The 27,521-nt window shown below is 41.4% G+C and overlaps 1 protein-coding gene across 5 annotated transcripts in view; it reads right to left on the bottom strand.

Annotated features, from left to right (window-relative positions):
• The window catches only part of FRMPD4 (FERM and PDZ domain containing 4), a 378,612-nt gene that overhangs the window by 65,710 nt on the left and 285,381 nt on the right, over window positions 1–27,521 (bottom strand). For all 5 annotated transcript variants that reach the window (XM_060233967.1, XM_060233963.1, XM_060233964.1 and 2 more), the window contains exons 3-4: window positions 8,469–8,629; window positions 5,124–5,226 (exon numbers count right to left, since the gene is read on the bottom strand). In XM_060233967.1, coding sequence (XP_060089950.1) covers window positions 5,124–5,226; window positions 8,469–8,629 — 264 coding nt within the window. The remainder of the gene's footprint in view (window positions 1–5,123; window positions 5,227–8,468; window positions 8,630–27,521) is intronic.

Genomic DNA, 27,521 nt, shown 5'->3' with positions numbered 1-27,521 from the left:
AAGACAGAAGTTCTGTGGCTGTTGGGTTGGAGTTGGAGCACAGCCTGCCAGCTCTTGACAGGGTGCCTCTAACACCAGCACCAACTGTCAAGAGTCTAGGAATAACACTGAATACCTCCCTTTCAATGGAGGCCCAGGTTACACATATTACCAAAGTGGCATTTTCCCATCTTTGCCAAGCTTGGCAACAGGCTTCTCTTCCATCTCACTCAGACCTAGCCACAGTAATTCATGCAAGGGTCACCTCCAGATTAGACTACTATAATTTGTTCTATGCTGGCCTACACTTGAATTTGACCCAGAAGCTCCAATGGGTCCTGAATGCAGAGGCGTGGGTTCTGTCGAGATTGCCTAGGACACCACATATTCAACCTGTGCTGCGCCAGCTACACTGGCTTCTGATTGAACACCAAGACAGGTTCACGGTTTTGGTTATGAACTTTAAGGCCTTGAGCAGTCCAGGACTGACTAATCTACAAGATTGACTCCTCTGCTTTGTCCCTGTAAGAGCATTACACTATACTGGTCAAAACTTACTGGTAATCCCTGGCTCTAAAGAGTTCTGGCTATCCTTGACAAGGGCTAAGACTTTTTCTGTTCTGACCTCGACCTGGTGGAACTCTCTGCCAGAGAACATCAGGGCCCTGCATGATCTTCTACAGTTCCACAGGGCCTGTGAGGTAGAAATGTTCCATCAGGCTTTTGGTTAAAGACAGCGATGGTTGTCAGGCTGGCATCTCCCCATGCCCTCCATACCTTTACTGCTGCATCTAAAAATCTGGATTGAAATTTTTTTAATAGGATGCCATTAGGATTTGTAATTGTTATTTTTTACTGGTCTTAAATATTGTATTTATAAACTATGTTGTACATCACCCAGAGCCCGGCTATGGTTGGGATAGGTTGGGATAGTGGAGGTTGTGGATTTCACTGGGTGGATTTCTATCCACTTGGAGCAGACATCTACTATAATCAAGAACTATCCAACCAGAAGAAAGAAGTCCTAATAATGTGGCATAGATTGAAGGATGCTTGAAGACCGCTATAGCCTTCTTCAAGCATCCTTCTATCCACACCAAGGAGCATGCTTGAAGGAACAGGGAAATACAGTTATTTTTTAAAATGCAGTGTAGAAGGCGTAATCTGTGTGGTGTGTGTGTGTGTTTTTTTAAATCACAGAATCATACCTCACTGCATGGAACTAAACTAGCTGACCTAAAAATTTCTATGATTCTGTCATTTTTTTTTTGTCCTTTGTGATTTTCAGCCTGTTCAGCACAGAATAGATGACCGATTTTAAATAATACAGAAGTCTGCTATGTCATGTGGCAATATAAAAGCTTTCCCTGCATGGGCACTAACTTCAAACACTAACTATGCTGTGATTAACTTTAAGGTACCAGAACATGTATCACAAATACAAGGAGGAAAAATTCAGCAGCTGCTGCTAAACAGCCACACAGCTGGTTCTTTAAATAGAGCTCAGCTGTTTAGTATGCTCTCTTTTGGTATTTTAACGATATAGTAAAATAACAGAATTCATTTTTGGAGCTCCTACCCTATTTTAATAACTTTGCTTTTAAAGAAGGGTCCCCCACCTTTTAAGCACCAGCTGATGTCACAAATACCAATATAAACAAGCTCTTTAATTTTTGAAAAATAGCTTTGAGGATCTCTGCCTAGGAAAAAAAAGCTCAGCAGAAAAGAACACGCAAAGAAAGCTGTTGTAAAAGGCCAGAAATAATGGCTGCTGCAAACTATACTACAGTTCTACCTGAGCCACCTGGCTTAAAGGGCTACAGGGATGCTAATGGAGTGCTGTCTGTGTAGCATGAACCCTGCCAAATGAGCCTGCTTGTCAGTTAAGATTTATCAGCAAATGAATCTCACATGGGTCTGCCTGCCCTTAAGACGGCCAACTGAGGCTTCCATTTATGTGCCTCTCCAACTTTAAAGGCACAAGATGACTGGAAAGTGCAGACCAAAACATCAGGGCAGCAGCCTTTCAAGTCTGGCAGTTGGATCTAGAGCTGTCTTCTGCATGTGGAAGGGCGATTCCGTGGGCAGAATGAGGGTGATGAGCAATTTCCATGCATTCTTGCAACAGACTACTATCCCACATCCTGTGCTACTACCAAGAGTTCCCTGACATCTAAGAAAAGCACTACGGGGAACTTCAATGGGATGGGAGAAACAGAAAAAATCCATTACATAGGGAAGGTCGGCTTGCGGTCCTTAAGCTCGTGATCCTTAGACCCAAGCTTGTCTAGCTTAAAAATGCCTTAAAACAGGGGTGGCCAACGGTAGCTCTCCAGATGTTTTTTGCCTACAACTCTTTTCAGCCCCAGCCATTGGCCATGCTGGCTGGGGCTGATGGGAGTTGTAGGCAAAAAACATCTGGAGAGCTACCATTGGCCACCTCTGCCTTAAGGTTTTTCCTGTTTCACAAATTGAAAGGGGGGCATTACTGTACTGGTTTTATTGACAGGGATTTAAAATGATGTAACCTAGCAAGAATTAAATTGAAAGAATTGAATCATAGAATCAAAAACTTGGAAAGGGCCTAAAGATCATCCAGTCCAACTACCTACATCATGTAGAATGGCCTAAAAGCATCCCTGACAAATTATTATCCTATCTTTGCTTAAAACACCACCAAGGAGAGAGAACACACAATGTCTCCGGGCAACTGATTCCACCACTGAAACTGCCATTATTGGGTTGGGGAGGGTATTTTGAATTTATGCATGCCTAGAAGTCATGGCAACCACTGGCAGCCCCTACTGGAGCATGAAGGGCAGACACTGAGAGAAGTGGCTTGATACAGCCGACCTCTGCCTCCCACTCCTTGTATTCAAAGGAAGTCTCCCTTCCAAGTACTTGCCAGAGTCAGCCCTCCTTAGCTTCTGAGATCTGACAAAATCAGGATTGCCTGGGCTATCCAGGTCAGGAAACTGCCCTTATTGTTAAAAAGGTTTTCTTAATATCCTGCTGACATCTCACCACCCACAGCTGAAACCCATCATTACCAGTCCTATCCTCTGCTACCTGCTGAAACAGTGCCTTTCAGTTGGATTTTATTGTTGTACTAAGAAGTCTTTGCGCTTATTTTTATTCTGTGTATCACCTCAGGAGCATGGACTGCAAACTAGATAAAATAAAACAAGAGACCTGAATCAACAAATGGAAAGAAAAACCTAACACTCTAAAAGGCACACCTTAAGAAACCAGTTTTAGATATCATGAGTGATGGATTTTTGCAACTAGATAAAAGAGAAAATTTCAAAGAGCATGTATCAAATTACAGCAAAGCATGATTTCTGCATATGCAGAAACACCAAAACTATGTATGACACTGGTTTAAGTTGCTGTTTTAGCAGGGATGTTTCACCACATGGGCACAATGAATTACTTTTCCCCTAGTGTGCTGAATGTACAGTGTTTTCCTTAATCGTTCCAGATGTCCCCAAAGAAACAATAGTAAGCTCTTTATGCGGAATGACGTATTATGTAACTCTAATACAGCTCTCTGAAATTCATTAAAGTCAACTGCTGTCAGACACCACAGGCAGACATAACAGAGAAATGAAAGGATGGGATTCTGCAGCAGGTATACCACCAGATGGGATTCTCCAGCAAGGAAACCATGACACCAAACCTGAAATATAACACAAAAACTCACAGCCATGAGCTTTTGTGTGATATTTCAGGCAAATATACCACCAGCAGAGTATTCCTCCCAAGAATTTAACACAGGTTACTATTTACAGTTTTGCTTAGCAACTGCTTGACTAAATTGGTATCCACGGAAAACAAAGAATCAGCCCATGAAACACATGGCTAACTCACAAGTTTAGAAAAACAGAATTTTGCTTAGAAAAGTTCCTCTCCTCCCTGAATTAGCCTGCTGGAAGTAATAATGCTAGAAGCAACAGCATGGCACATAGTCCATGCAATTTTGCCATGTACGTGAACAGAGTAGTTCCTGTCACAGCATTCAAATGCTATTCATGGCATTTAAATGCCTCAGAATCTCTTCTTCCATTTTGTGGCTACAGACAGGGCTTTTTTTGAGCAGGAACACCCAGGGACGCAGTTCTGGCTGGCTTGGCATCAAGGAGTGTATCCTAACATGCAAATGAGTTCCTGTTGGGCTGTTTTGTAGAAAAAGCCCTGTGTGGAACAATGGTGATGTCAAGGGTGTTGCCTAATATGCAAATGAATTCATGCTGGACTTTTTCTACAAAAAAAGCCCTGACTGTAGACAATGCGAGTGCAGAAAAGAGGGCAAAGCATAGTCCAGTGAACAGGAAGCTCTTTATAATTTCTCCTTTTTACAATTTAATATTCTTTGGCCTCTTTTAAATCTCCAAATGTCATGTCCTCTTCCTTATAACCCTTCAATCTTTACTAAGAAGATTCCAATAAAAGAGGCACTTATAGCTAGTTATTAATTTTATACTTGTCACCTGTCAAGAGTTTTCACCAGTAATTTATTCCGGATGACAGCTTTTTTGTCTGTCACAGTCAGCCTGTTAACCTACATAAAATTCTTGCTTGTCAAAATGAGTGTAGAGAACGAAAAGAAAGACATGCCAAATTCATTATCTTGTTGATCTCTTCTAACCCTTCCACATGTTTCCTTGATCTGACCTCCTCCTGTCTTTCAGTTGTTTTTCCCTTGCCATTACATCTCTTCTCCATTACATAATCTACCTTTTCCTCTCCTCTAACTTCTTCTGCATTCAAACTATACCATTTCCCTCAATCTCAACAAGCTTTCTCAACATCCTTTCTTTCCAACTCCCACCTAATTCCCCATCTAACCTTTAACTCCTAGAGGCGGCTTCTCCAGCCTACCGTCTTGAATTTTTCTATTTTAACGTCGGACAATCTGGCCTGCACTGTCTGCCTTCCAATGAAATCTGGCCTGCACTGTCTGCCTTCCAATGAAAATGCCAAAATTAATCACTGCCATACCCAAAGATTTCCGTTCAATGGATAACATTATGTGTTTATTGGGATGCTGAAAGGTTTGGGTTTCTTTTTTTTTAAATGTCAAAGGATAGAGTGGGTCAGCTCTCTAAATAAAATTTAAAACAAAAGAAGGAAACATTGCCTACCTGACAAGGTCAATGACTCTCTCCCTTGGAGCTGTATTCACTGGCTCATCATTAATCATGATGATCTGGTCTCCTGGGATAAGTTTTCCTTCAGAGGGTCCCCCTGTTGAGATATGACATTTAAGCACAGGTTATGCAGATATAGGCAGCCTTCTCAGTTATGCAGAGGACAGAGATTTATTGCATCATAGAGATTTGTACGTTTTTAGTTAGATCATGCTTACTAGATATCTCAGAATTCAACAGAATCAGTGAGCAAGAAATAACAATGGTGTTTCTCCAACCCCCCATCCCACTGTAAAATCATTTTTTTTAGAAAGCTGGGAAATAGTAACAGAGTTTTGGTGCAGGGGGTTAGCGTGTAGGTTTAGTTTCTAATTTCAGATTTCCCACTGTGGTGGGGTGTGAGGAACCTTCATTTCCTCAGGCATACAACTTGAAATCCAGCTATATAGAACTTCTACCTGACCATAAATGTCTTCCTCCTCAATGTCCTTCTAGCTAGCTTTACTTGAGTCTGAACGCTGAGGTCTTTCAGGCTTCAGAAACCTTCAATGTGCACTCTGTACATGACCAGTGTGTCCTTTTGGCTGCCATCAGCCCTTACTGGCTAGTGAGGAGGGGAAAGTGGATTCTAGCCACACCCCCCCCCCCCCATAGTATAGTTTAAGAAGGAACTCAGTCAGGCAAACTGCAGATCAGTATGGTAGGATCTTTGCAACAGCTAAAATTGTTGTTGGGCTGCTTTTATAATAGTTGATGTTTTATTGTTATTTATTTTATGATGTTATCTATCAAAATATTTTTTTCCACTTTCAACAGAGGAAAAGCAGCCTACAACACATTTAAAGAAAGAGACTGAGAGAAGTAGTTTGATGTAATTCTTTCTCAGAGAGCCACAACAATATTTTCAGCAACAGATATTCCAGAGTTGGTTGCCAATTCTATATTAGGAAATAACTGGAGATTGGGGGGTGGGGGGGTGGAGCCTGCGAAGGTAAGGGTTTGGTGAAGGGCAGGAAATCAGTGGGATATAATGCCATAGAATCGGTCCACTGAAGCAACCATTTTCTCAAAGGGAACTGGCTTCTGTCACCTGGAAATGAATTCTAATTCCTGGCATAGGCATAAAGTACGCAGGGGCTGGGGGGCTGGAGCCCCTGGGATTTTCCCACCTGGGACTAAGCCCCCACTGGGCAATCAACACAGGACCTGGGGCTTCAAAGGCATGAATGGATTTTTCCCTCTGAGCTTCAAAGTCAGTGAATGACTTTATGAATGACTTAATGTCTTTACAACCCAGCTCCTTAGAAATGCTAATTGAGCTTCTGCTTCTCTTGCCTTGAAAGTCTCATGAGCTGGAAAAGACAATGAACCAATCAGCCTTGGATAGGGCAGCAATTGTCAAGATAATTGTCAAGATTCAGCAGCAATTGTCAAGATAATAGTGACACTCCTTCTCCCTCCACTTTTAATGCACCAACAGTCAGACTGCAGACTCTCTTTGGTGGACAGTGTTCCCTCTAAGCTGAGTTAGCATGAGCTAGCTCACAGATTTTTAGCCTCACACAATTTTGTCCTAGCTCAGTAAAAATGGCCCTAGAGCACAATAATTTATGCAATAACTCACAACTTTAATGCCAGTAGCTCACAACTTTAATGCCAGTAGCTCACAAAGTAGAGTTTTTGCTCACAAGACTCTGCAGCTTAGAGGGAACATTGTTGGTGGATTCAAAATACTTGCTTGGTTCCAATTTACATTTGGGAGGAAAGTGAGATTGAGTGCGGCCATGAAGATCAGAGGCCTTTAAGAACAACATTTGAGGCCAGTGGCACCTTTAAGAACCAACCAAGTTTTATTCTGGGCATCAGCTTTTGTGTGCATGTACACTGTTTCATTTAGATTGCACACACACTTATTTTATCTGACATGAGCTTTTTTTTTGCTATTAATCATTGATCCTATTTATTGTTTTGCTGCTGTTGGTTTTATGATGTGAGCCATCCTGAGCCCATTTTGTGGGTAGGGCAGGATATGTTGAATACATGAAATGAAATGACAGTTTGATTTCTGTATAAGTGAAAACTGAATGATTTAGGTGTCAAGCCCCGGTATCAGCAGCAGCTGTAAACTGTAGCATATACTGAACCCAACATATAGTTGGTGACAGCCAGTTTGGTATCAGCAGCAGCTGTAAACTGTAGCTTATACTGAACCCAACATATAGTTGGTGACAGCAGTAGTTAAGTGTGCAGACTCTTATCCTGGAGAACCGGGTTTAATTCCCCACTCCTCCACTTGCAGCTGCTGGAATGGCCTTGGGTCAATCATCACTTTTGTAGGAGTTGTCCTTGAAAGGGCAGCTGCTGTAAGAGCTTTCTTAGCCCAACCTACTTCACAGGGTGTCTGTTGGGGGTGGGGGGGGGAAGGTAAAGGACATTGCGCTTCAGGGTCATCAGAAAACAGCAGGGGGAAGGGAAATGTTCCCCTAAAGCTTTTCTGTATTGCCTTTTACTATCAAATTTGTGACCATTAGTTTGTCCTGTGCACATGATATGTATATTTGCAGATCTTAAAGTGACTATTCTAAAAGTGAATTTCAAAAACAGGACACAGCAAGAGACCTCTGAGATACCACTATAACCACTAGCCAACTCCCACCTTTTTCTGGGTTTGGCCCTGTCCATGGGCATTGTTGGGGGGGTGCTCCCTAAATGTATGGGGAGGGAGCTTCTCCATAAATTCATAGGTAATGATAATGGAGGCCCCCCCCTGTGATGTCATTGGCTGCTCCCTATGATGTCACTGGATCAAATGTCTCTGGCTGGGCCCCAGCCCCCCCCCCCAAGAAATTGAAAAGTCTACGCCCCTGATTCCTGGACATCTTCAGGTCTCACCTGGAGGTTGGCAACCCTAGCTTTATAACAAATGGATTTTGAGGCAAGACCTCTTAACTTTGTGAGAGACTGATTTGCGATTAATGTTATTTCTCCTGGGACAGGGGAAGTGCTTAAAGGAACTCGTCATCTTCATTTACACAAGTGGAAACATACCCTGAAGACAGACTAGGCAGCAATACACAGCTTATTATTTATTGTGGCTATACCTTATTTATGATCAAGATCAGATAAAGTTATTAGGAAACAAAAGTCCTGTAATGACAAAACCTTGCATTTGTATGTCTTTTGTTGTTACTATGTCTATGATTCGTTTTCCTAAAGGAACAGTTTCTTTTATTTTTTGTTAAACTCTTCAGAAGCCCATGCATTACAGGACTCTCTGGACAACAATTCTGCTGTCAGATACAAAACACTATAACTTAAACATAGGAGGAGGAACCATACCTGGCGTTACAGAGCGTACAACCACTGGTTTTTCACTGCCAGCTACAAAACCAAAGCCCAGCACAGGATCTCTCCTCATCTCCACTTTCCGGGGAGCTGGAGGTGTTATTTGGCAGCTCTCTAATCGAGGATCATCAAAAGGGGGTGACTGGGTCATGTGACTAAAGAAAAAGACACATCAGTTTATTTTAAATGTCATCTTCAGTTGAAGAAAGGGAAGAAAACCCCTTGTATCTACATAAGGCACTACCAGTAAATTTTAGTAAACTAAAAGAATAGTTTGATAAACTTACTTGATAAACTACAAATTAGTTAAACTTCTAATGTGTATATCCTGTGTGTCGTTTAAAGTATTTGAGGTATGTTTCACTGGTCATATATAACGTAATATCACAGTGAAAGTCATCAGCACAAAAACTTCATACCAAATATACCAGAAAACATGTGGCCAAGCAGAAAATGTTAAGGCTGGAGCTGGGTAAACCCCATTTATTTAAATCCCCATCTCATCTGTTTACACAATCTAACTTTTCACATTTGTATCCCATTCTTCCTCCAAGCAGCTCAAAACAACATACAGCTCAGCATTTCCCAACGTTTATTCCTACAGTGACAACATTTTACTTCAGTACACCTGACAGGCTTTAGATCTGATTGCAGAAAACATGTATTTATAGTACTTTACACCAGGCTTATGCTTTTGATAATTAAATCCATAATTTTAATGATGTGAATATCTGAATCCCATTGATTTTGCTTGTTATACAAAATGTCTATAGCTTACTTTTAGTCTCAAGTAATGTACTTTGGAATACTGGATATTGAACTATACATAAATGAGAAACCAAATTAAATAAAAGGTTTAATAGAAGCTCTGACCTCCGAAGTTGAAAATGATGGCCTGTTCTCAAATTTGCTGTAGCTACAATTGAATGGGTGTCATGGCCAGAATATGCTCTTGGACTGTTTACTCTTTTGACATATTGTCACCTGTGTTCTCTGACAACACACCTATGTCCTTGAAAACTAGTCGTTCTGAACTTCATCATAATAACTCCTCTCTTCCCTGCTCTTGTGCCATTTTTAGTTTGAGGTATACACAGCTCTGTCAAACTTTACTAGGGTTCCCAGTCCCCTGTTGGGGGCAGGGATTTCCCCCACTTTGGCAGGCTCTTGCCCATTGCTGGCCAGTAGGAGGAAATCCCACCCCCAATCAATAATAATAATAATAATAATAATAACAACAACAACTTTATTTTTGTATCCCGCCCTCCCCTGCCAAAGGCGGGCTCAGGGCGGCTCACAGACATGGAATTCCATGATTCAAATAAAACAATATAAACAACAATTTTAAATACAATCAATTACATAAATAAATTAGTTAAAAATAGATAAAATAGGTGCTATAAAATACTATACGTCATAATCATACATAAGATGGCTAGATGGCTACAAATCAGTTTAGCCAGGTTCTGTCTTAAAAGCAAGCTGAAAAAGAAATGTTTTGCAAGCCCTGCGGAATTGGTTCAGGTCCTGCAGGGCTCGCATCATCTCTGGAAGTTGATTCCACCATCGAGGGGCCATTGCTGAGAAGGCTTGCTCCCTGGTTGTCTTCAATCTAGCCTCTCTTGGCCCAGGGATTGTTAAAAGATTTTGAGAGCTGGATCTCAGTGCTCTCTGGGGAACATATGGAGAGAGGCGGCACTTAGGTAGGCAGGTCCTCGGCCATATAGGGCTTTAAAGGTGATGACCAGCACTTTATAGCGAACACGGTACACAACCGGTATCCAGTGCAGATCCCGCAGCCCAGGCCGCACGTGTTTCCACCGAGGTAGTCCCGTTAGCAGCCTGGCCGCCGCGTTCTGGACCACCTGAAGTTTCCGTGTTCGGTATAAGGGCAGCCCCATGTAGAGGGCATTGCAGTAGTCTAGTCTCGAGGTGACCGTTGCGTGGATCACAGTTGCTAGGTCGCTGCGTTCCAAGAAGGAAGCCAATCAACATTTTGGGGTGACTTCCAGTAAAACTGGGAATGCCATCCCCAACATGATGATGTCACTTGCAAGTGACATCATATCAGGGATGTTGGGGGGCAATTATCTGATTTTTGGACAAAACTCTATGATTTGAGGGCAAATTTACCATGGAGTTTTCCCAAAACACCAGAGCACTGCCCCCAACATGATAACATCACTTCCAGGTGACATTATCAGTTTGGGGACTTCCAGGTAACATCGTTAGTTCAGGGACAACACTTCTGGTTTTACTGAAAGTTAGGTGTCATCACTTATGGTCTCCTGAAAGTTCACTGGGAGACACACACACCCCGCCAGGTAGGTGGACCTGGTAACTCTAAATTGTACACATTGGATGAAGTGGGCTCTTGTTCATGCAAGCTTATGTCATAATAAATTCATGAGTCTTTCAGGTTTCTACCTACAGATCAGATTCCTCAACAAAAACAGCGGGCAGTCAAATAGCAATAATAACATCTGGTCACTGAAGAAAAAAGCTGGCTGGGGATAAAGCGAAGTAACAGAGGTCAAGCAAACATAATTCCCATTTAGTAGGAATCCTTTCTTAACATGTTGAACTTTACCAGTTCAATCAGCTCACAAAAGCATTCATTTCCAAAAGTCAGTTACTTTCCCATCCATTTCTGCATGTTCATAAATTTATTATATTGCTCTTCTGCCTTTCATTTTGGATGGTAAAGACAGAATTTGCAGGAGGTCTCTGAAGAGATATGTCTGTGCTTCATCTTAACATGATGGAATCATTTCCTGGGCCCTGAATTTTTACTTTCACATAGATATCAGTACGCATTAGCACTGACATTGTTATGTAGTTAAAAGTGATCTATAAATATTATAAACAAACAATAAATACATAGATAACAGATTTCTATACCACAAACACATAAAAACCTTTCTATACAAACAAGGAAAGATACTGAATATTTTACCCACTAATGTGTCAATTCTATTTTTTCATAAGCTTCTTCAATGATTAAATCCTCTAAAGTAAGGTCATTTTATAGCACCCTATAAGATCTGAGCAGAAACCATCTGGATGAACATATGGCAGAAATGTAATTAGAAAGAAAATAGGTTCGGCTGGGTTTGGTACTTTTTTTTTTTTAACATTAAGTCATGTACAGTTTTTGGGCCTAGAATAAACAAAACGCTACTCTTCCTCATTATACAAACTAGAAGAGGAAAACAGTGCATACTGCCTTGTTTGGGATTTTGGATTAGGGGGCTAGCATGGCACAGAAAGGAATAACACAGGACCTTGTTGTCTGTATAAACCAGAGTGGATCTTGGTATGGGTACTCCAAAATAAAATTATGAAGAAAAAGTGAGTGTGGGTGTAAACACAAACAAATAACTTCATTGTATAAAAATAATAAAAATGTAAAGAATCTACACTAGGCACCTCAGAACTAATTTCTTAAGTAACCACACAGGCACACACACTTTGCCTAGTATGCAAAGGAGTTCCTGCTACAAAAAAAGCCCTGCATTCTGCATAACAACAGCTTGCTTTGCAAGGCATGCTCAATCGCACAGGAGCTGCTACAGAGCAAAGCCTCTGTTTTCTCCATTGGTTGAGGCTCCTCCCTTGAGCCTCTCAATATAAAGATCTAAGTAACCATAAACAGATCAAGAAACACTCATGAGCCTGATATATAAGATCAAAAGTCTGTGCTTGTAATAGTTTTACCTCAGTAATTTCAATCCCTGATTTCACCTGATCTTCCCTTTGATGTTAACTAAAATCTTTTGTAATTTTTTAAATTTAAAACTATCTCAAGTGCCATTTTCAAGGGTTTAAATTAAAGGGCAATCCTATCCTTCCCTCAGATTCCTGGGCTGAGCCAATAGCCAAAATATATCTTACTGACAGGGTAAGATAGCCAAAGTTTCTTCTAGAGAGGGTTGCTCAGTCAATGAAGAGACAGAGAAACAGAGAGAATATCTAGCCTTTGAGGGAGGGAAGTGGAAGGAGTTTATCATAAGGGCACATTTATAATAGTAGAAGGGAGGAAACGGGAAAGTTTTAAGGAAGGGACATACAACCCTAAATCCTGGGCCTAAGGTCTGGAAAAACACAGCTGAAGTCCAAAGGTCCAGGGGCAGACACAGCTGAGGTCCAGATAAGCAGAGTATTGAGGAAGAAAAGTGGAGAAATCTGGACCAGGGATCTGAGAAGCCATTTGCTAGCATCTGGGGGATCCTTCTTTTATGGAAGAAAGAACTTCAAGACCATCCTGGCTTTGGATTGGGTCAAGATAAAAAGTCTGAATCTCACTGGCTGTTTTAAAGTTAATTGCTGTGAAACTTTGGTGGAAACAAGTGGGGAAAATACCTTGACTGGGATATTGTGAGCCAAATCTGCATGAGCACAAAGAGCATGAGTGAGGTGACCTGATTAACATACTTTAATCAGGTTTAAGGGAGCCAGATCTGCATGGACACAAATTTTGGGTGAGACAAGATAGCTCCCAAAACAAGATGGAAGACAAACTAATCACTTGTACCTTCTTGGTTGAGTAGAAAAGGGAAAAACAGAAACTTGGCACTGGTTAATGTAATAGCAACTTTCTTGGTCTTGCAGAAATCTCTGGGATATGTCAGGATACTGGGTGATACCTCCAGTGCTGATAAGTCTTTTGTTATTGAAAACAATATGCCACTGAGCTGAGACAGATTACACTGAACCTGTTTCTAATTCCAGCATGCCCTTCTTCTTCTTCTGTGGGATTTCCCAGTGTCATGGCTGTACCCAGTTACCTTTATGTGACTCCTGAAGTTTCAGATCCCATTGGTACTTAGGCTGAAAAGGGGGTGCCAAATTGGGTATGGAGTCCATTGTATTCTATGGGACCATAGAATGACCCATAAGGGGGTGCCATTTTTAAATCTGCCCCCCCCCTCAAAAAACATGTAGATCCGGTCCTGAGTCCAAAATAACGTCAGGACCTTACAATCCAAGGGAATGTAGGCTGGCAAAAGGGATGGGGTCCTCACACTGCCTCCTGCAGACAGAGGATCCTCAAGAACAGTAAGGATAAAAGCGGGCTCTGACATAGGAAGAGTAAAATCAGGGAAAATTCCATAGTGGAAAATGTAATTTGGATTCAACTCCACAGTTTTAAAACTGCATACTGTAACAAAATAGAGTGCAACAGTTCAATCAACAATAGAAACAACAATTATTAATAACAATAAGAAGAAAGACAAAGAGCACTGACTCTTGAGAAATCATTTAGGAAACAGATAAAGCTAGGGTTGCCAAATCCAATTTTAAAAATATCTGGGGACTTTGGGGGTGGAGCCAGGAGACTTTGGGGGTGGAGCCAAGATCAAGGCTGTGGCAAGCATAATTGAACTCCAAAGGGAGTTCTGGCTATCACATTTAAAAGGGACGGCACACCTTTTCAATGCCTTCCTTCCATAGGAAATAATGAAGGATAGGGGCACTTTCTTTTGGGGCTCATAAAATTGGACCCCCTGGTCCAATCGTTTTGAAACTTGGGGGGTATTTTGGGGAGAGGCACTGGATGCTGTACTGAAAATTTGGGGCCTCTACCTCAAAAAACCAGCCCCCACCGAGCCCCAGATACTCGTGGATCCATTCTTTATTATTTTCTATGGGAATACATCTCCATAGGGAATAATAAAGTTCCCAGCAGACATTTCCCTCCCCTCCCCCCGCTTTCTGATGACCCTGAAGCGGGGGGAGGGTCTCCAAACCAAGTGATCCCCTGCCCCCACCTGGGGATTGGCAACCCTAGATAAAGCTGATAACCATATCCAGAAAATGGGATGAGTCTAATCACCCTAAAAATGTGTGTAACAAACACTAAGCAAACTATATTATAATAGCTTTGTAACACGTGAGTTAGATTTAGTTCCATAAAGTACAAACCCAGCATTTACAAACCTTTTTTAAAAGGGCTAAATCTGCATGAGTAACACTGCAAAATTCAAATTAAGAGTATTTGAAGGAGAATTTCTTCTATTTGTTTTCTGTTTTATATAAAAATGGATTGCATAGTTGGCACTTGATCCCATTTACTGCCCTGACTAATGCTCTAAAGCGAGTTTGGTTTGGTTTTACTGTGAAAAATATGGACCTCATTAGCTGACTTCTATAAGGCACTGCATTCAGACAGACATCCTCTGAGCAATGCCTTGTCATCCTGTTTTTCTATTGAAGCTCTTGTTTTTGCTGTTGTTGTTGTTCATATTGACAGACGTCACATTTTGGCTTTCATGGATTTCTCTCCTTGCAGCATCCCAGATAACTTCTGAAAAAAAACAAGACTCTGTCCTTTTGCATATTGTTAGCATCCACAGTTTTTTTAAGAAAAATAAATATTCAAGGGGAGGAAACATATGTGGACATGAAAACTGGGAAACCTAAAACACAAAAAATTGCCATGTGCAGTCACAATAAGTGCTTGGTGATCACAAAAAAAATTGTGATTGATCAACTTGACTAGGAGGCTAATATGAGCCAGAGTCATTGCTTCCCTTACACAGTAAACAACATCAATAGAGGGATTTATCCACAATTGCCAACAGAAAGAAAAACCTAGACCTGATGCTCAGATACAAATAAAGGTGAGTGAGGAAGCAGATGGTGAAATATACTTCTTTACACAGAATATGAAGGGTCAGTTTAAACAGATGGTGATAGTTATCTTTCTCTAGTCTGCCATTTTGTGTAAATCATCCCTAAGAACACAGGTTTGCTTAAACTTTGCTTTAATACATTATTTGTTCAATTGTCCGAATAGCCACTTTCAAATTCCTCTCCTCCTCTCTTGGTCACCTTGGTTCATCCCATGGCATCTCACTTTTTAAACATTTTGGGCACATTATTTTGCAAGGCCAGCATACTTGGAAGTTAGAATCAGCAACTACCCACCATGCAAACAGCACAGGGTGAGAATCAGACATTTATAAACTTGTATGTTGGTACTTTACTCCCATATTTCATGCACAGAATTTCCAGACCTGAGACCAAATGAACTTCTTCAGCCTCTAAAGCTATCAATTTGAGGGTATTTATTCCACTTACATGATCTCTAGTTTGTCCACATCAGCCATACAACTACTTAATATATGTGTACTTTAGGGGGGAAAGAACCTGAACTGAGAGACAGCTGTTTCTTCAGCTCATAAAAATGCATCAGTGAACCTTGTTGCTGAGTACAGGGGAATGATGCTGGCAAGATAGCAAGGTAAAATGGGCTAAAGAACCAAGTTAATTGAGGTTGAAAGAGTCTGCACAAAAGTGGAATGAACAATTCATGTCGGGTATATTTCTGACAGGTTTCATTTTATGGAGAATGACAGTAATCCATCTGCTTATGTCCTGTCTAACCCTACACATGGAAGCACAGTATGCCTTCAAATGAAGCCCTTGAACATCTCTCCATCAGGAGAAAAGTGAAAAGGTGTCTAATTGATCATGAAAAGTAGATTTAAGAAGCAGAGTGAGACAAGAAAGCAAAAAAGCCTAAAGTGCTGCTTTAACTAAAACTCTGCCTAACTCAAATGCTCCTGAAATCATACTTCAGATTTAAAAGGAACTTTCTAATACAATCAATGGGCCAGAGTGTGCCAAAAGACAATGCCTTATACCCTATCACTTTGTTCAGTCGAGTTTGAAGCCTACCTCCACCCTAAGGATCCTTCCTCCAACAGGACTTCCCCTAGCCCCTTCCATCAGGTGAATAGTTGCCAAGATGCTGTTATGCCTCCATTTTGTTGGCTTTTACTCTCTGTCATTTTGGTTTGCACTTGCCATACAGACTTTGCCAGATTCAAAACAATCTGCCAGATGTTACAGAATCTCCTAGGTAGACATGAAAATGGGCTGGTAAATGGCATGCAAGGCTGGCAATAGTCACTCATTGTTGCTCCTGAGCCCCAGACAATGGCTGGCTCATTAAGGAAAGAACTAGTATGCAGGACCTTTAGAAGAGTCCTGGAAGGCAGCCATAACCTATTTTGACAGTCAAGTAATCAAGGCTATACAGCTGCCTTTATTCCCTTCTGCACACCAGCTTTCATTCAGACAGGTCAATCAGATTCTTCTCACCCAGTTTTCATTCAAATGGGCCAATCAATCCTCTTTCACATCTCCCATCCTCTAAATGGAGGAACAGCAAGCTGCCACTCCACCATTCACTCCCTCCTGTGCCAATCAAAAGTGATACTTCCAAGTTTGTTAGACTTCACCACCCCCCAACTCCCGGCAAGTCTGCAAATTGTATTCAGTCCTTACACCTGAACTTCCTTTCCAAAGCCAGATTTCACAGCCAGGACATGCCGCCCTACATATTGTCAATTTGCTCACACACACAAGCTCACTCACCTGCTTGCCTTCTATCTGTGTGCCCTTTCTCCCTCTTAGTTTTGTTACCTGTAATTGCTGCTGCTTGCCCCTCAGCCAAGTGACTTTCCTAGGACCTCTTTCCAAGCCATAGCTGAATATCAATGAAACCAGACCACTCCAGAGGACTCCGCAATACAGAAAAAGATAGGCAGCATCACCCCCAACTTCTTTAGCTCCTCTGCTTATTTCTTGCCCTTCTTTCTCTAATTCTGTAATGCACTCCATGAGCGCAACTACTAACTGAATGCCAGCATTGGGTACTGTTACTGATGAGCATTGTGGCATTCTATGAAGAAATGTACTAAAGTTCCTCTGACCCTGTATCCCCATTCTCAATAAATGATTCCAATTTTTACAGCCTCTGTTTTCCTTTCTAAGCCTGCTCTGGAGCTCCAGCACATTTTATTTGGATCATAAACCTCTGAGCATGCAGTAGTCTGTCTGAGCTTGGACCTGAGTCCTGTTCCAATGGAAAACAAAGTTTACTCGTATTGTCCTAATGGCATTTGGTCACAGAACGCAGACTAAAGGCAGGCTCCAATGGTAGCCCATGGAGTGGGCTACCATTGGCTTGTTTTCTTAACAGTAAATTCAGAGTTTGTGTTTAGAACAGGGAAAAGCTTAGAGCAAAGCTAAATGAAACACTAGATAACCACAATCATTTTCTCAATAGGAGTTGACCTCCTGACTTTGCTATTTGCCCTGGCAGGACAAGCATATGCTTCACAGATGAGCTTCCTACTGAGGCAAATAATGCTACCAGTAGGTTGATGTCTCATCCAGTAAAGAATTAAATTGGGGGGGGGGGTGTCTGTAAAGAGTAGTAATCAAACAGCTGTTTCTTGACTGTGTGCATCATATATATTGATTGCAGATGTGGATAAAGCACTTATGTATCATTTTGCCAAAGTCTCAAGGAACTATAAAGATTCTGGCCTTTTCAAAATGCATGATATTGTATTGTCTTTATTCACTCTCAAATGTGTATGGTTCTTGCTCTTAACCTCTATGGTATAGCTGCTTTCCATTTTCTGATTTGACACAGCTAGGGTTGCCATTCAGCTAGCATTAGAAAGCTCAACAGCAATCCAACATACATAGCCATGCATACAAAGTGGTATGCTGTGTTGAAATTGCTCTGTAAAATAGAAGAACGTACTTAAACGAATACTTCAGCACTTACACCTATATAAACTGGGGCATGGAGATCTCCACAAATTACAGAATATGGCTACTTTCAATGGTGGACTCCATGGCATTATACCCTGCTCAAGTATCTCCCCTCCACCAAATCCGCCTACCCCAGGATCCACCCTCAAATCTCCAGGAATTTCCCAACCTGGAGCTGGCAAATCAACATATTAATTCTCCAAAAACTGACTTCTATAAACTTTACCATATAAGTTAGTGTACAACTGGTACAAAATGGAAATAATGGATCTTGAGAGCTTTTGCCAAACCATAATGCTATAAGGAATATTCGTATGCAAAAAAGTATAGGATAAGTATTTATTTTGATTTAAAAAAAATAGAGCAAACGCCATCTGGAAAATGAAGGTATCTTTGATATGATCCATTCATATAGCATGGTTTTCTTTACAACTTAAAAAAAGTAAATAGTCTTAATAATAATAATAATAATAATAATAATAATAATAATAATAATAATAATAATAATAATAATAATAATAATAGATTTTATTTGTATCCCGCCCTCCCCGCCTAGGCGGCTCAGGGCAGCTGACAACATTTTATACATTTACAGTAATGAATAAAAACTTTAAATTTAACAATAAGAGATTAAACATTATAAAAACCAGTTAGTATATTTAAAATACATAATTTAAGTTGATTTAAATTAATCTGGCAGCAATAGTGATATTCTGGCGCTGGTTCTGCCAGTTTAAATAGTTCCATAGTAATATAGGTCCCTAAGCAGGACCATGCTGGCAGATCCTTTATTCACAACAATTCAGCAGTCGATGTCGATGTATGCTCGTTTAAAAAGGACGGTCTTGCAGGCCCTGCGGAACTGGTCAAGATTCCGCAGGGCCCGCACTTCCTCCGGAAGCTGATTCCACAGGGCAGGGGCCGCAGCTGAAAAGGCCCGTGCTCTGGTGTTCTGGAGCCTGACCTCTCTCGGCCCAGGGATAGTCATTTTATTTTTTCCGACTGACCTCAGTGCCCTCTGGGGTTCATATGGGGAGAGACGGTCCCTCAGGTAGGCTGGTCCTCAGCCATATAAGGCTTTAAAGGTAATGACCAACTCTTTGTACTGGACTCGGTATGTAACTGGCAGCCAATGATAGTCCATATAATTAAAAGTTTGAGTTTTGGATCTGGGGAAGTCTCAGATACTCTGCATATCAGGGATGTCAAAATTTGACCCAGAGACCAAATCAGGCCCTCGGAGGGCTCTTATCAGACCCCCAAGCAACTAGCTATCATCTGCTTCCTTCTCCAACACAGCTTGTTTTGCAAGGTTTGCTCAATCACACAGGAGCTACAGAGCAAAGCCTCTATTTTCTCCATTGGCCGAGACTCTTCTCTGGGGGAAGGAGAGCTTGAACAACAATCACACAGCGAAGCTACTGAGTCAAGCCTCTATTCCTTCTGTTGACTGAGGCTCCTCCCCCTCCTGGTCTTCTGGGGAAGGAAGGAAAGAGCCAGAGTTTCCTGGATTGCATGGGAGTGATACAAAGAAAGCACCTTTAAGATCAGTAAGTGCTAATGTTTTAAGCATGTTTTATTTTAAGGGTTTTTTTTTTTTAAAAAAAATAATAATTGGGTTTGTCTGTGTCCTTTATAAAGTATACCTGGCATTAGATTTTATGACACATATGGTCTCATTTATATCAGGTCTGGCCCTCATAACAAATGAGTTCAACACCCCTGCTGAGGAGTGCGAGAGTTCTATTTTGAAAATTATATTCTATTATTGTTCCTGGATGAGTGACAATTTGAACAGTAATAGTGGCAAAGACTGAAGTTTTGCATGACCTCAATAATAATGTAATAATTTAATTTTGATGAGATATACAGATGATTTATGTATAATGATTTCCAGATTTCTCATTTGTGTAGTGAAGTTCAGATAAAAAGGAATAGCATAATTGGCAGAACAATGCTTATAAATTTAATTAATATTTAGTGAAATATGTCAGTTAAGTTACATTACATGCTTAATTTCAGAAACTTTAATAATTTACTATGCCCTAATTAAATTTTGTTCCTCCTTATTAACGCTAATTTAGCATAAAATGTCTTGTATAGTTGACCATTGATCCCGATGAGTGCTGTAAAAATTTATGGGTTTTTAAGTTATTAGTGTTGCCAGCCTCCAGGTAGGGCCTGGAGATCCAACTTTGACATCTCATCTCCAACTGGCAGAGATCAGCTCACCTGGAGAAAATGGCTGCTTTGAAGGGTGGGCTCTTTAGCATTGTACCATGCTGAGGCCCCTCCCCTCACCAAACCCCACTGTCTCCCAGATCTACCCTCAAAGTCGCCAAGTATTTTCCAACCCATACCTGGCAGCCCTAAATTACACTAAAATTGTAACTGATCAGATTTGGCATTTCAGCTTGTTATATGTGGTCAGAATCTTAGTAAGATTGAGTTTCATATCTCCATCCCTACAGTGGTTCTCTATCCAAGCTGAACTGAACTAGCTGTATGAGCCAGTTTGGTGTAGTGGTTAGGAACGTGGATTCTAATCTGGGAGAACTGGGTTTGATTCCCCACTCCTTCACATGCAGCTGCCAGGTGACCTTGGGTTAACCACAAGTTCTCAGCAGAACTGTTCTCTCAAGAGAAGTTATCTGAGAACTCTCTCAGCCTCACCTACCTCACAGGGTGTCTGTTGTGGGGAAAGGAAGGGAAGGAGATTGTTAGCTGCTCTGAGACTCCTAGTGAAGTGCCAGGTATAAATCCAACTCTTCTTCTTCTGTATGTATCTTTTGTTGTTGTATCCATAGCAACCACTAGTAGTTAAATATGACTAATTGTTGATTAGTGCTGATGAATTTTCTGGCAATATAAGTATGATTGTTGCATTATCAGCTGTCAGCTAGCTAGCTTGATCTCAGCAATGTGGGCACTCAAAAGTATGGTGATGCGTTTGAACTTTCTTACAGAGTACAGTGTTGGGAAAGATATCAATAGGACCACAGAGAAATGGTTCAGGGGTTATCTGCTCATTATCTTATCCATACTGCAGTCAAAATCAAATTAGGCTCTGTGATCTGAATTTTGAATTGCAACCACAGCATAAGTGAAGGAATTCATAGTTCCAGTTATTATCACAGTATGATATACTGGGTGGAACTATTCAGTTTTTCTTCTGCTGAAAAAGAGGCCCTTTGACTGACAAAAAGACTACACCGGGTATTATGAGACCCACATGGACAAAAGGATGTCGAATGGTTGGAAATAGGTGAGATTGTGTAAAAAAAGAGGCTGGATCCAACGCACTGTGTAGATAACATAACTTCATGATCTGATTAATTATAATCTATACTAAGTGATCTCTGTGTGAGTAGAAACTTAAATTGATCTCTGGCAAATCTCTGATCTCTGGGAATAACTAACATCAGAAATAATTTTTGAGATAAGCTATTCAACTCTTCATTACAGGTGTTATTCACAAAAAAGTAGGATTTTTATAACTTATACATATATTGACAAAATCTGCTATGCAGTCCATTCAAAGATGGATGCAGTCCTTTATAGCTGGGAGACTTGTTTATTTATTAATAATGGTTCACCATGACATATTTTTTGAAGTTTCAAAGTTTTCCCCTATAAAAAGAAAAGATCATCACATGAGATCTAACCTCACCACTAAGTACAAGAATTGTTGCCTTGGCACACATCCATTCAAAGATGGATTAGGGTTGCCAGCTCCAGTTTAGGAAATTCCTGTAAATTGGCGCAGGGGGAGGCAGTGCCTCAGTAGGGCAATGTTTGGGAAGGGAGGGAGCTCAGCAGGGATGTAGCCCCATAGAGGTTCCCCTCTGAAGCTTCCATTTCTTCCAGGGGGACTGATTTTAAAATCTGGAGATCAGTTGTAATCCTGAGAGAACTACAGGATCCATCTGTAGGTTGGCAACTCTATGCCTCATGTCACATAATATGTACACAGTCTGGCGATGATGAGAACACAAGCAAAACTAGATTTTGCACAGCCAAGTAACACACAAATTTTGTTGTAGCGCATTGCTAACAATGGCTGCCCAAGGAGTGACTGCTAAGCAGCTCCTGCTACATGCTCTACTTATGTATTGCTTCAATAACCCTCCCACCCTCAACAGCAGTAAGTATGTTCAGTCCAGAAAATTAAAAATATAATTATTTTTATTAAGGTGCAAAAATATTTAAAATAGAGGTAAGACTGTGAAGGAATAAAACAACAAACTCTATGCTTATCCAGCTTAGCTAGCACAGTAAAATGGAGTTCCTAGTTAACTAGTGTAAATCCAAAGACTGTCAGGTTCAGTAACAAAGAGGTTCTGGTCTTCAGAGACAAGGAAAGGTCATAGCCCACAGAAGCAGCAGTCTCAGATGGATTCCACACAAAACTGAGCTGAGGAACCACTAACGTGCTTTGTGCAAATAGTCACTGAGCCCCCCAAAGCTAACTAGATCAAAAGAAAAGGATTCTGATGGACACCTGGTTGGGCCAATTCGAAACCTAAGAGGTGATGTAACTCTCTCTGAGTTGCTAGGTACATGTTTTACAAGGGGAGAAAAACAAAACCTACTGCAGATCAGTTCATGCCTTTTCCCCACAGGTTCAAATCATGGTTCAAGGACTTTGGTATGTACTAACTGAAAGCATGGGTTCTCTAAGAGAAGATCTTGCCTCACTAATCTGTTACATTTCTTTGAGGGGATGAACAAACATGGGGACAAAGGGGACCCAATAGCTGTTGTTTACCTTGACTTACAGAAAGCTTTTGATAAAGTTCCTCATCAAAGGCTCCTTAGTAAGCTCGAGAGTCATGGAGTAAAAGGACAGGTCCTCTTGTGGATCAAAAACTGGCTAATTAATAGGAAGCAGAGAGTGAGTATAAATGAGCAGTCTTCGCAGTGGAGGACGGTAAGCAGTGGGTGCCGCAGGGCTCGGTACTGGGTCCCATGCTCTTTAACTTGTTCATTAATGATTTGGAGTTGGGAGTAAGCAGTGAAGTGGCCAAGTTTGCAGATGACACTAAATTGCTCAGGGTGGTGAGAACCAGAGAGGATTGTGAGGCACTCCAAAGGGATCTGTTGAGGCTGGGTGAGTGGGCGTCAACGTGGCAGATGAAGTTCAATGTGGCCAAGTGCAAAGTAATGCACATCGGGGCTAAGAATCCCAGCTACAAATACAAGTTGATGGGGTGTGAACTGGCAAAGACTGACCAAGAGAGAGATCTTGGGGTCATGGTAGATAACTCACTGAAAATGTCAAGACGGTGTGTGGTTACAATAAAAAACACCAACACCATGCTGGGAATTATTAGGAAGGGAATTGAAAACAAATCAGCCAGTATCATAATGCCTCTGTATAAATCGGTGGTGCGGTCTCATTTGGAACACTGTGTACAATTTTGGTCACCGCACCTCAAAAAGGATATTATAGCACTGGAAAAAGTCCAGAAAAGGGCAACTAGAATGATTAAAGGTTTGGAACACTTTCCCTATGAAGAAAGGTTAAAATGCTTGGGGCACTTTAGCTTGGAGAAACGTTGACTGCGGGGTGACATGATAGAGGTTTACAAGATTATGCATGAGATAGAGAAGTACTTTTCTCTTCTTCTCACAATACAAGAACTCGTGGGCATTCAATGAAATCACTGAGCAGTTGGGTTAGAATCGATAAAAGGAAGTACTTCTTCACTCAAAGGGTGATTAACATGTGGAATTCACTGCCACAGGAGGTGGTGGTGGCTACAAGCATAGCCAGCTTCAAGAGGGGATTGGATAAAAATATGAAGAGGTCCATCAGTGGCTATTAGCCACAGGATATTACTGGAACTGTCTGGGGCAGTGATGCTCTGTATTCTTGGTGTTTGGGGGGGGCAAAGTGGAAGGGCTTCTAGATCCACTTGTGAACCTCCTGATGGCACTTGGGTTTTTATTTTGTTTTTTTGCCACTGTGTGACACAGAGTGTTGGACTGGATGGGCCACTGGCCTGATCCAACATGGCTTCTCTTATGTTCTTATGACCCTTCTCCTCCAGATGTAAGCAATAAGGTCATATTAAACATTGTCTCTGGGAAAGAATTTACAGGTTGCAGTCTGAACCAAATATTTTTGCACAGATAGGACTTTGTGAGGAACCATTTTTTTTTTACAGAAGTATATATGGCTGGTTTAGCACCACAGCTTCTGGATAATTACTAATGCCCTATGGTATGACGGTCAGCGGCAGTCCCATTTGTAAGTGTGGTTAGATGACCATGTTGAGGTGTGGGTTGTAATATAGCTTTTCCTTCTGTTTTGTTGCTATATCAGCTTGTTAGAGCCAAGGTGGCCTTGGCTCATTCTCCCTTGTGTCATCCCAGGAAAAGGAAATGTGATTTCCAGAGGTGAGTTGAACACATTTCTGCAAATCTCCCTGGACTGTGTGTTCTTAATCTCTGCATCATAACCTATTTTCCAAAGCAGGGGAAGTCTTCCCATTGTTCCCTCCCTTGTTTTCTCAATGTGAACGGGAGGGGGTTGACATCAGGAAGGCATGCTACCATCAGCATGCATTGGATTCTGTGTATGGTTGATATGGGGGTGTATTTGGAATGCTGCTCCCGTAACGAAAAGCTGTAGTGCAGTTATTGTAGAATTGGGAGCACAGTGGCTGCACTGAACTCCTTGCAGTTTGGTTTTCTTGGAAATAGGTTCCCCCTATCAAGTGAGCATGGGCCACTACTAATGGTGCTGGTGTCAGCACTAGGGATGGGCACAAACCAGGAAAAAAGGAGGTATCATTAACCATGAACCTATCAATTTAACAAACTGGTTTGTGGTTCATGAAGTTTGTGACATGGCAGAACAGCACTCCCCCCCCCCCCATGGGCTAGAGACACGAAACTCACAGCAAATCTCCAGCTGACTCTCCTCTACCTGCCCTCCAAGTTTGGTGAGGATTAGATTTAGGGGGCTGAGTTACAACCCCCCTAAGCAGGTGCCCCCAGGAAAGTGCTCTCTGGGGAAATCACAGCTGCAGGTTCAGGAGTGTGTCAAATGGCCCCCTTGCAACATAGAGGCAGAATCCATCTCTCCAACCAGGTGGGTCAGTGAGTGGCAGAGCAGCCCTCAAGATCTCAACAACTTGCAGGAATGGCATTGCAATAATGTTTTTGTTGTAATATATGGTAGGGACCTCAAGAGAAATTTAAAATTGAACGAATACACTTTGTAAAGATGCTTATAAATAACAGCTATAGCAGATATCTCAGAATACATTCAGGAGTCCATAAATATAGTTTATCTCTATACTAGCACGTTTTAGCATGCAAAGGTTTTAAGAGGTTCCACAGTATCCCCATTTCTTGTCAGAATTAGCCAGTCAGCTGCCCTCATTGAGAAAAATTCCTGTGCTTATTCTGCGAAGCCTTCAGGGAAAACGTTTCTCAGCAATGGCACCATATGAATGAGCAGTAATAACTGTGCAGCCTTATGGATTTATTTTAAAAACCTTGAATGCTTATGTAACAAGTCATGCAGCTTTACTATAGAAAAAATAAGCCCAGGATGCAGAGGAAAACCTAGTAGTACAGTGCTACTGCTTAAAAATGAGATATAATAGTCCTAGAATAGGTGGAGATCCAAGAAGTGTGATTTATTAAACAAAAGGGCAAAGATTATTGCTATTTTACCAGAATTATTCAGTCCAGAATTCTCAAGATGATTCTTACAACAAAGAGATCTCCACAGGAAAACTTAACCAAACAACACAATTTCTGACTGTAGGTACTTTCTTTGTTGGCAAGCAATTCTTTCAAAGTTTAAAGTTGCAATTTTACAGCAACTCTCATTCAAAATATTATTGCCTCCTAATCCCAAGGGCATGAATTTCCACCTAATGAACTGTTTTAGGCAAAATACATATAGAAATGGCAATTTTTTCTCTTGGAACGTTATGATCAGCACACATAATCTACAGTAAGGACAGAAAAGAGAAATGTGAGGGTTCCCCACCAGAAGGTTCAAGCCTCTGGTGCACTGTGCACTGGCATCCCATCCTCTGGCCACTCACAGCCTGGAAGCCAGGGAGAGAAATAGGGTTGCCAAGTCCAATTCAATAAATATCTGGGGACTTTGGGGGTGGAGCAAGGAGAAATTGGGGGCAGAGCCAGGAGCAAGGGTGTGACAAGCATAATTGAACTCCAAGCGAGTTCTGGCCATCACATTTAAAGGGTCAGCACATCTTTTAGAATGCCTTCCTTCCATAGAAAATAATGAAGGATAGGGGCACCTTCTTTTGGGGCTCATAGAATTGGGCCCCCTGGCCCAATCCTTTTGAAACTTGGGAGGTATTTTGGGGAGAGGCACTAGATGCTATACAGAAAATTTGGCATCTCTACCTTAAAAAAAAGCACCCCAGAGCCCCTGACACCCGCGGATCAATTCCCCATCATTCCCTATGGGAATCGTTCCTGGAGGTGCATAATGGCTGTGGGGGTGGAGCTTCCCCCGCTGGCCAGCTGGCTGGGGGAGGGGGGAAGCCTGTAAAACCAGGAGATCCCCCACTGGGACCTGGGGATTGGGAAGCCTAGAGAGAAAGGGAGTTGTGGGATCAAGACGTAGTGGCAGCAGCCATGGTGACCAAGGGGACTTACACATTCAAAGGCAGCAAAACATGGCAGGAGGCAGTGTCAGGGAAGAACTAAGCCTCTAAGCTCTATTGGTTGGCCTTCCAAGGCACTGTATGAAACAGGATACTGGACTTGATGAGCGACTGGTCTGAGCCAGCAGGCTCTTCTTATGTTAAATTCTTATTAGAGTAGATGTGATTTCTGGCCCAGGTAGGATGCCTATCAAAATAGAAGTTACTCATCCACTTCAGACAGCCAATTACACAGTTTTAAAAATTCCTCATCAGATAACATTCTTTAAAATACAATGGATTGTTATGCACAATTAGATTGTTCTCCCAGCATCTTAGGCTCTTTTTTCTTACTGAGCTCGTTCTTCCTTAATCCTTCAGGTTATTTCCACCTGCTTGTGTTTCAGGTATAACAAGAACTGTGTTAGCCATCCTGGAAGCATTTAATTGACTTTCTAAGTCAAAATGCAAAGTTGCAAATGCTGGTATCTTTTTTTTTTTTTTTACTGCCTGCAGCTTAGAAGACCAAGGTGAGGAATGAAGCAGAAGAAAGAACAATTAATCCTTTCTGCCAGTATAAAGGGTGTACAGGAATGTTTTGATCAGGCTCTCCAAATTGTGAAGTGAAGGCGTACTTGTGATTCATAGCAGGCAAAAACGCTGCAGCAAAATTAGCTATTCGTCTCCACTCTTCTGTATATAAATGAACAAACAGGTTATAGCTGAATGATGTGCCTCTACAGTTGGTTTAATCCTTCTGCATACTGGACTCAGTTGGGTGCCACAGGGCTCAGTACTGGGTCCCATGCTCTTTAACTTGTTCATTAATGAT

Source organism: Heteronotia binoei, chromosome 3 (genome assembly GCF_032191835.1).
Source record: "Heteronotia binoei isolate CCM8104 ecotype False Entrance Well chromosome 3, APGP_CSIRO_Hbin_v1, whole genome shotgun sequence".
NCBI classification, from domain to species: domain Eukaryota; kingdom Metazoa; phylum Chordata; class Lepidosauria; order Squamata; family Gekkonidae; genus Heteronotia; species Heteronotia binoei.
The sequence above is the reverse complement of the archived record's forward strand: the minus strand, read 5'-3'. Positions and strand labels throughout refer to the sequence as shown.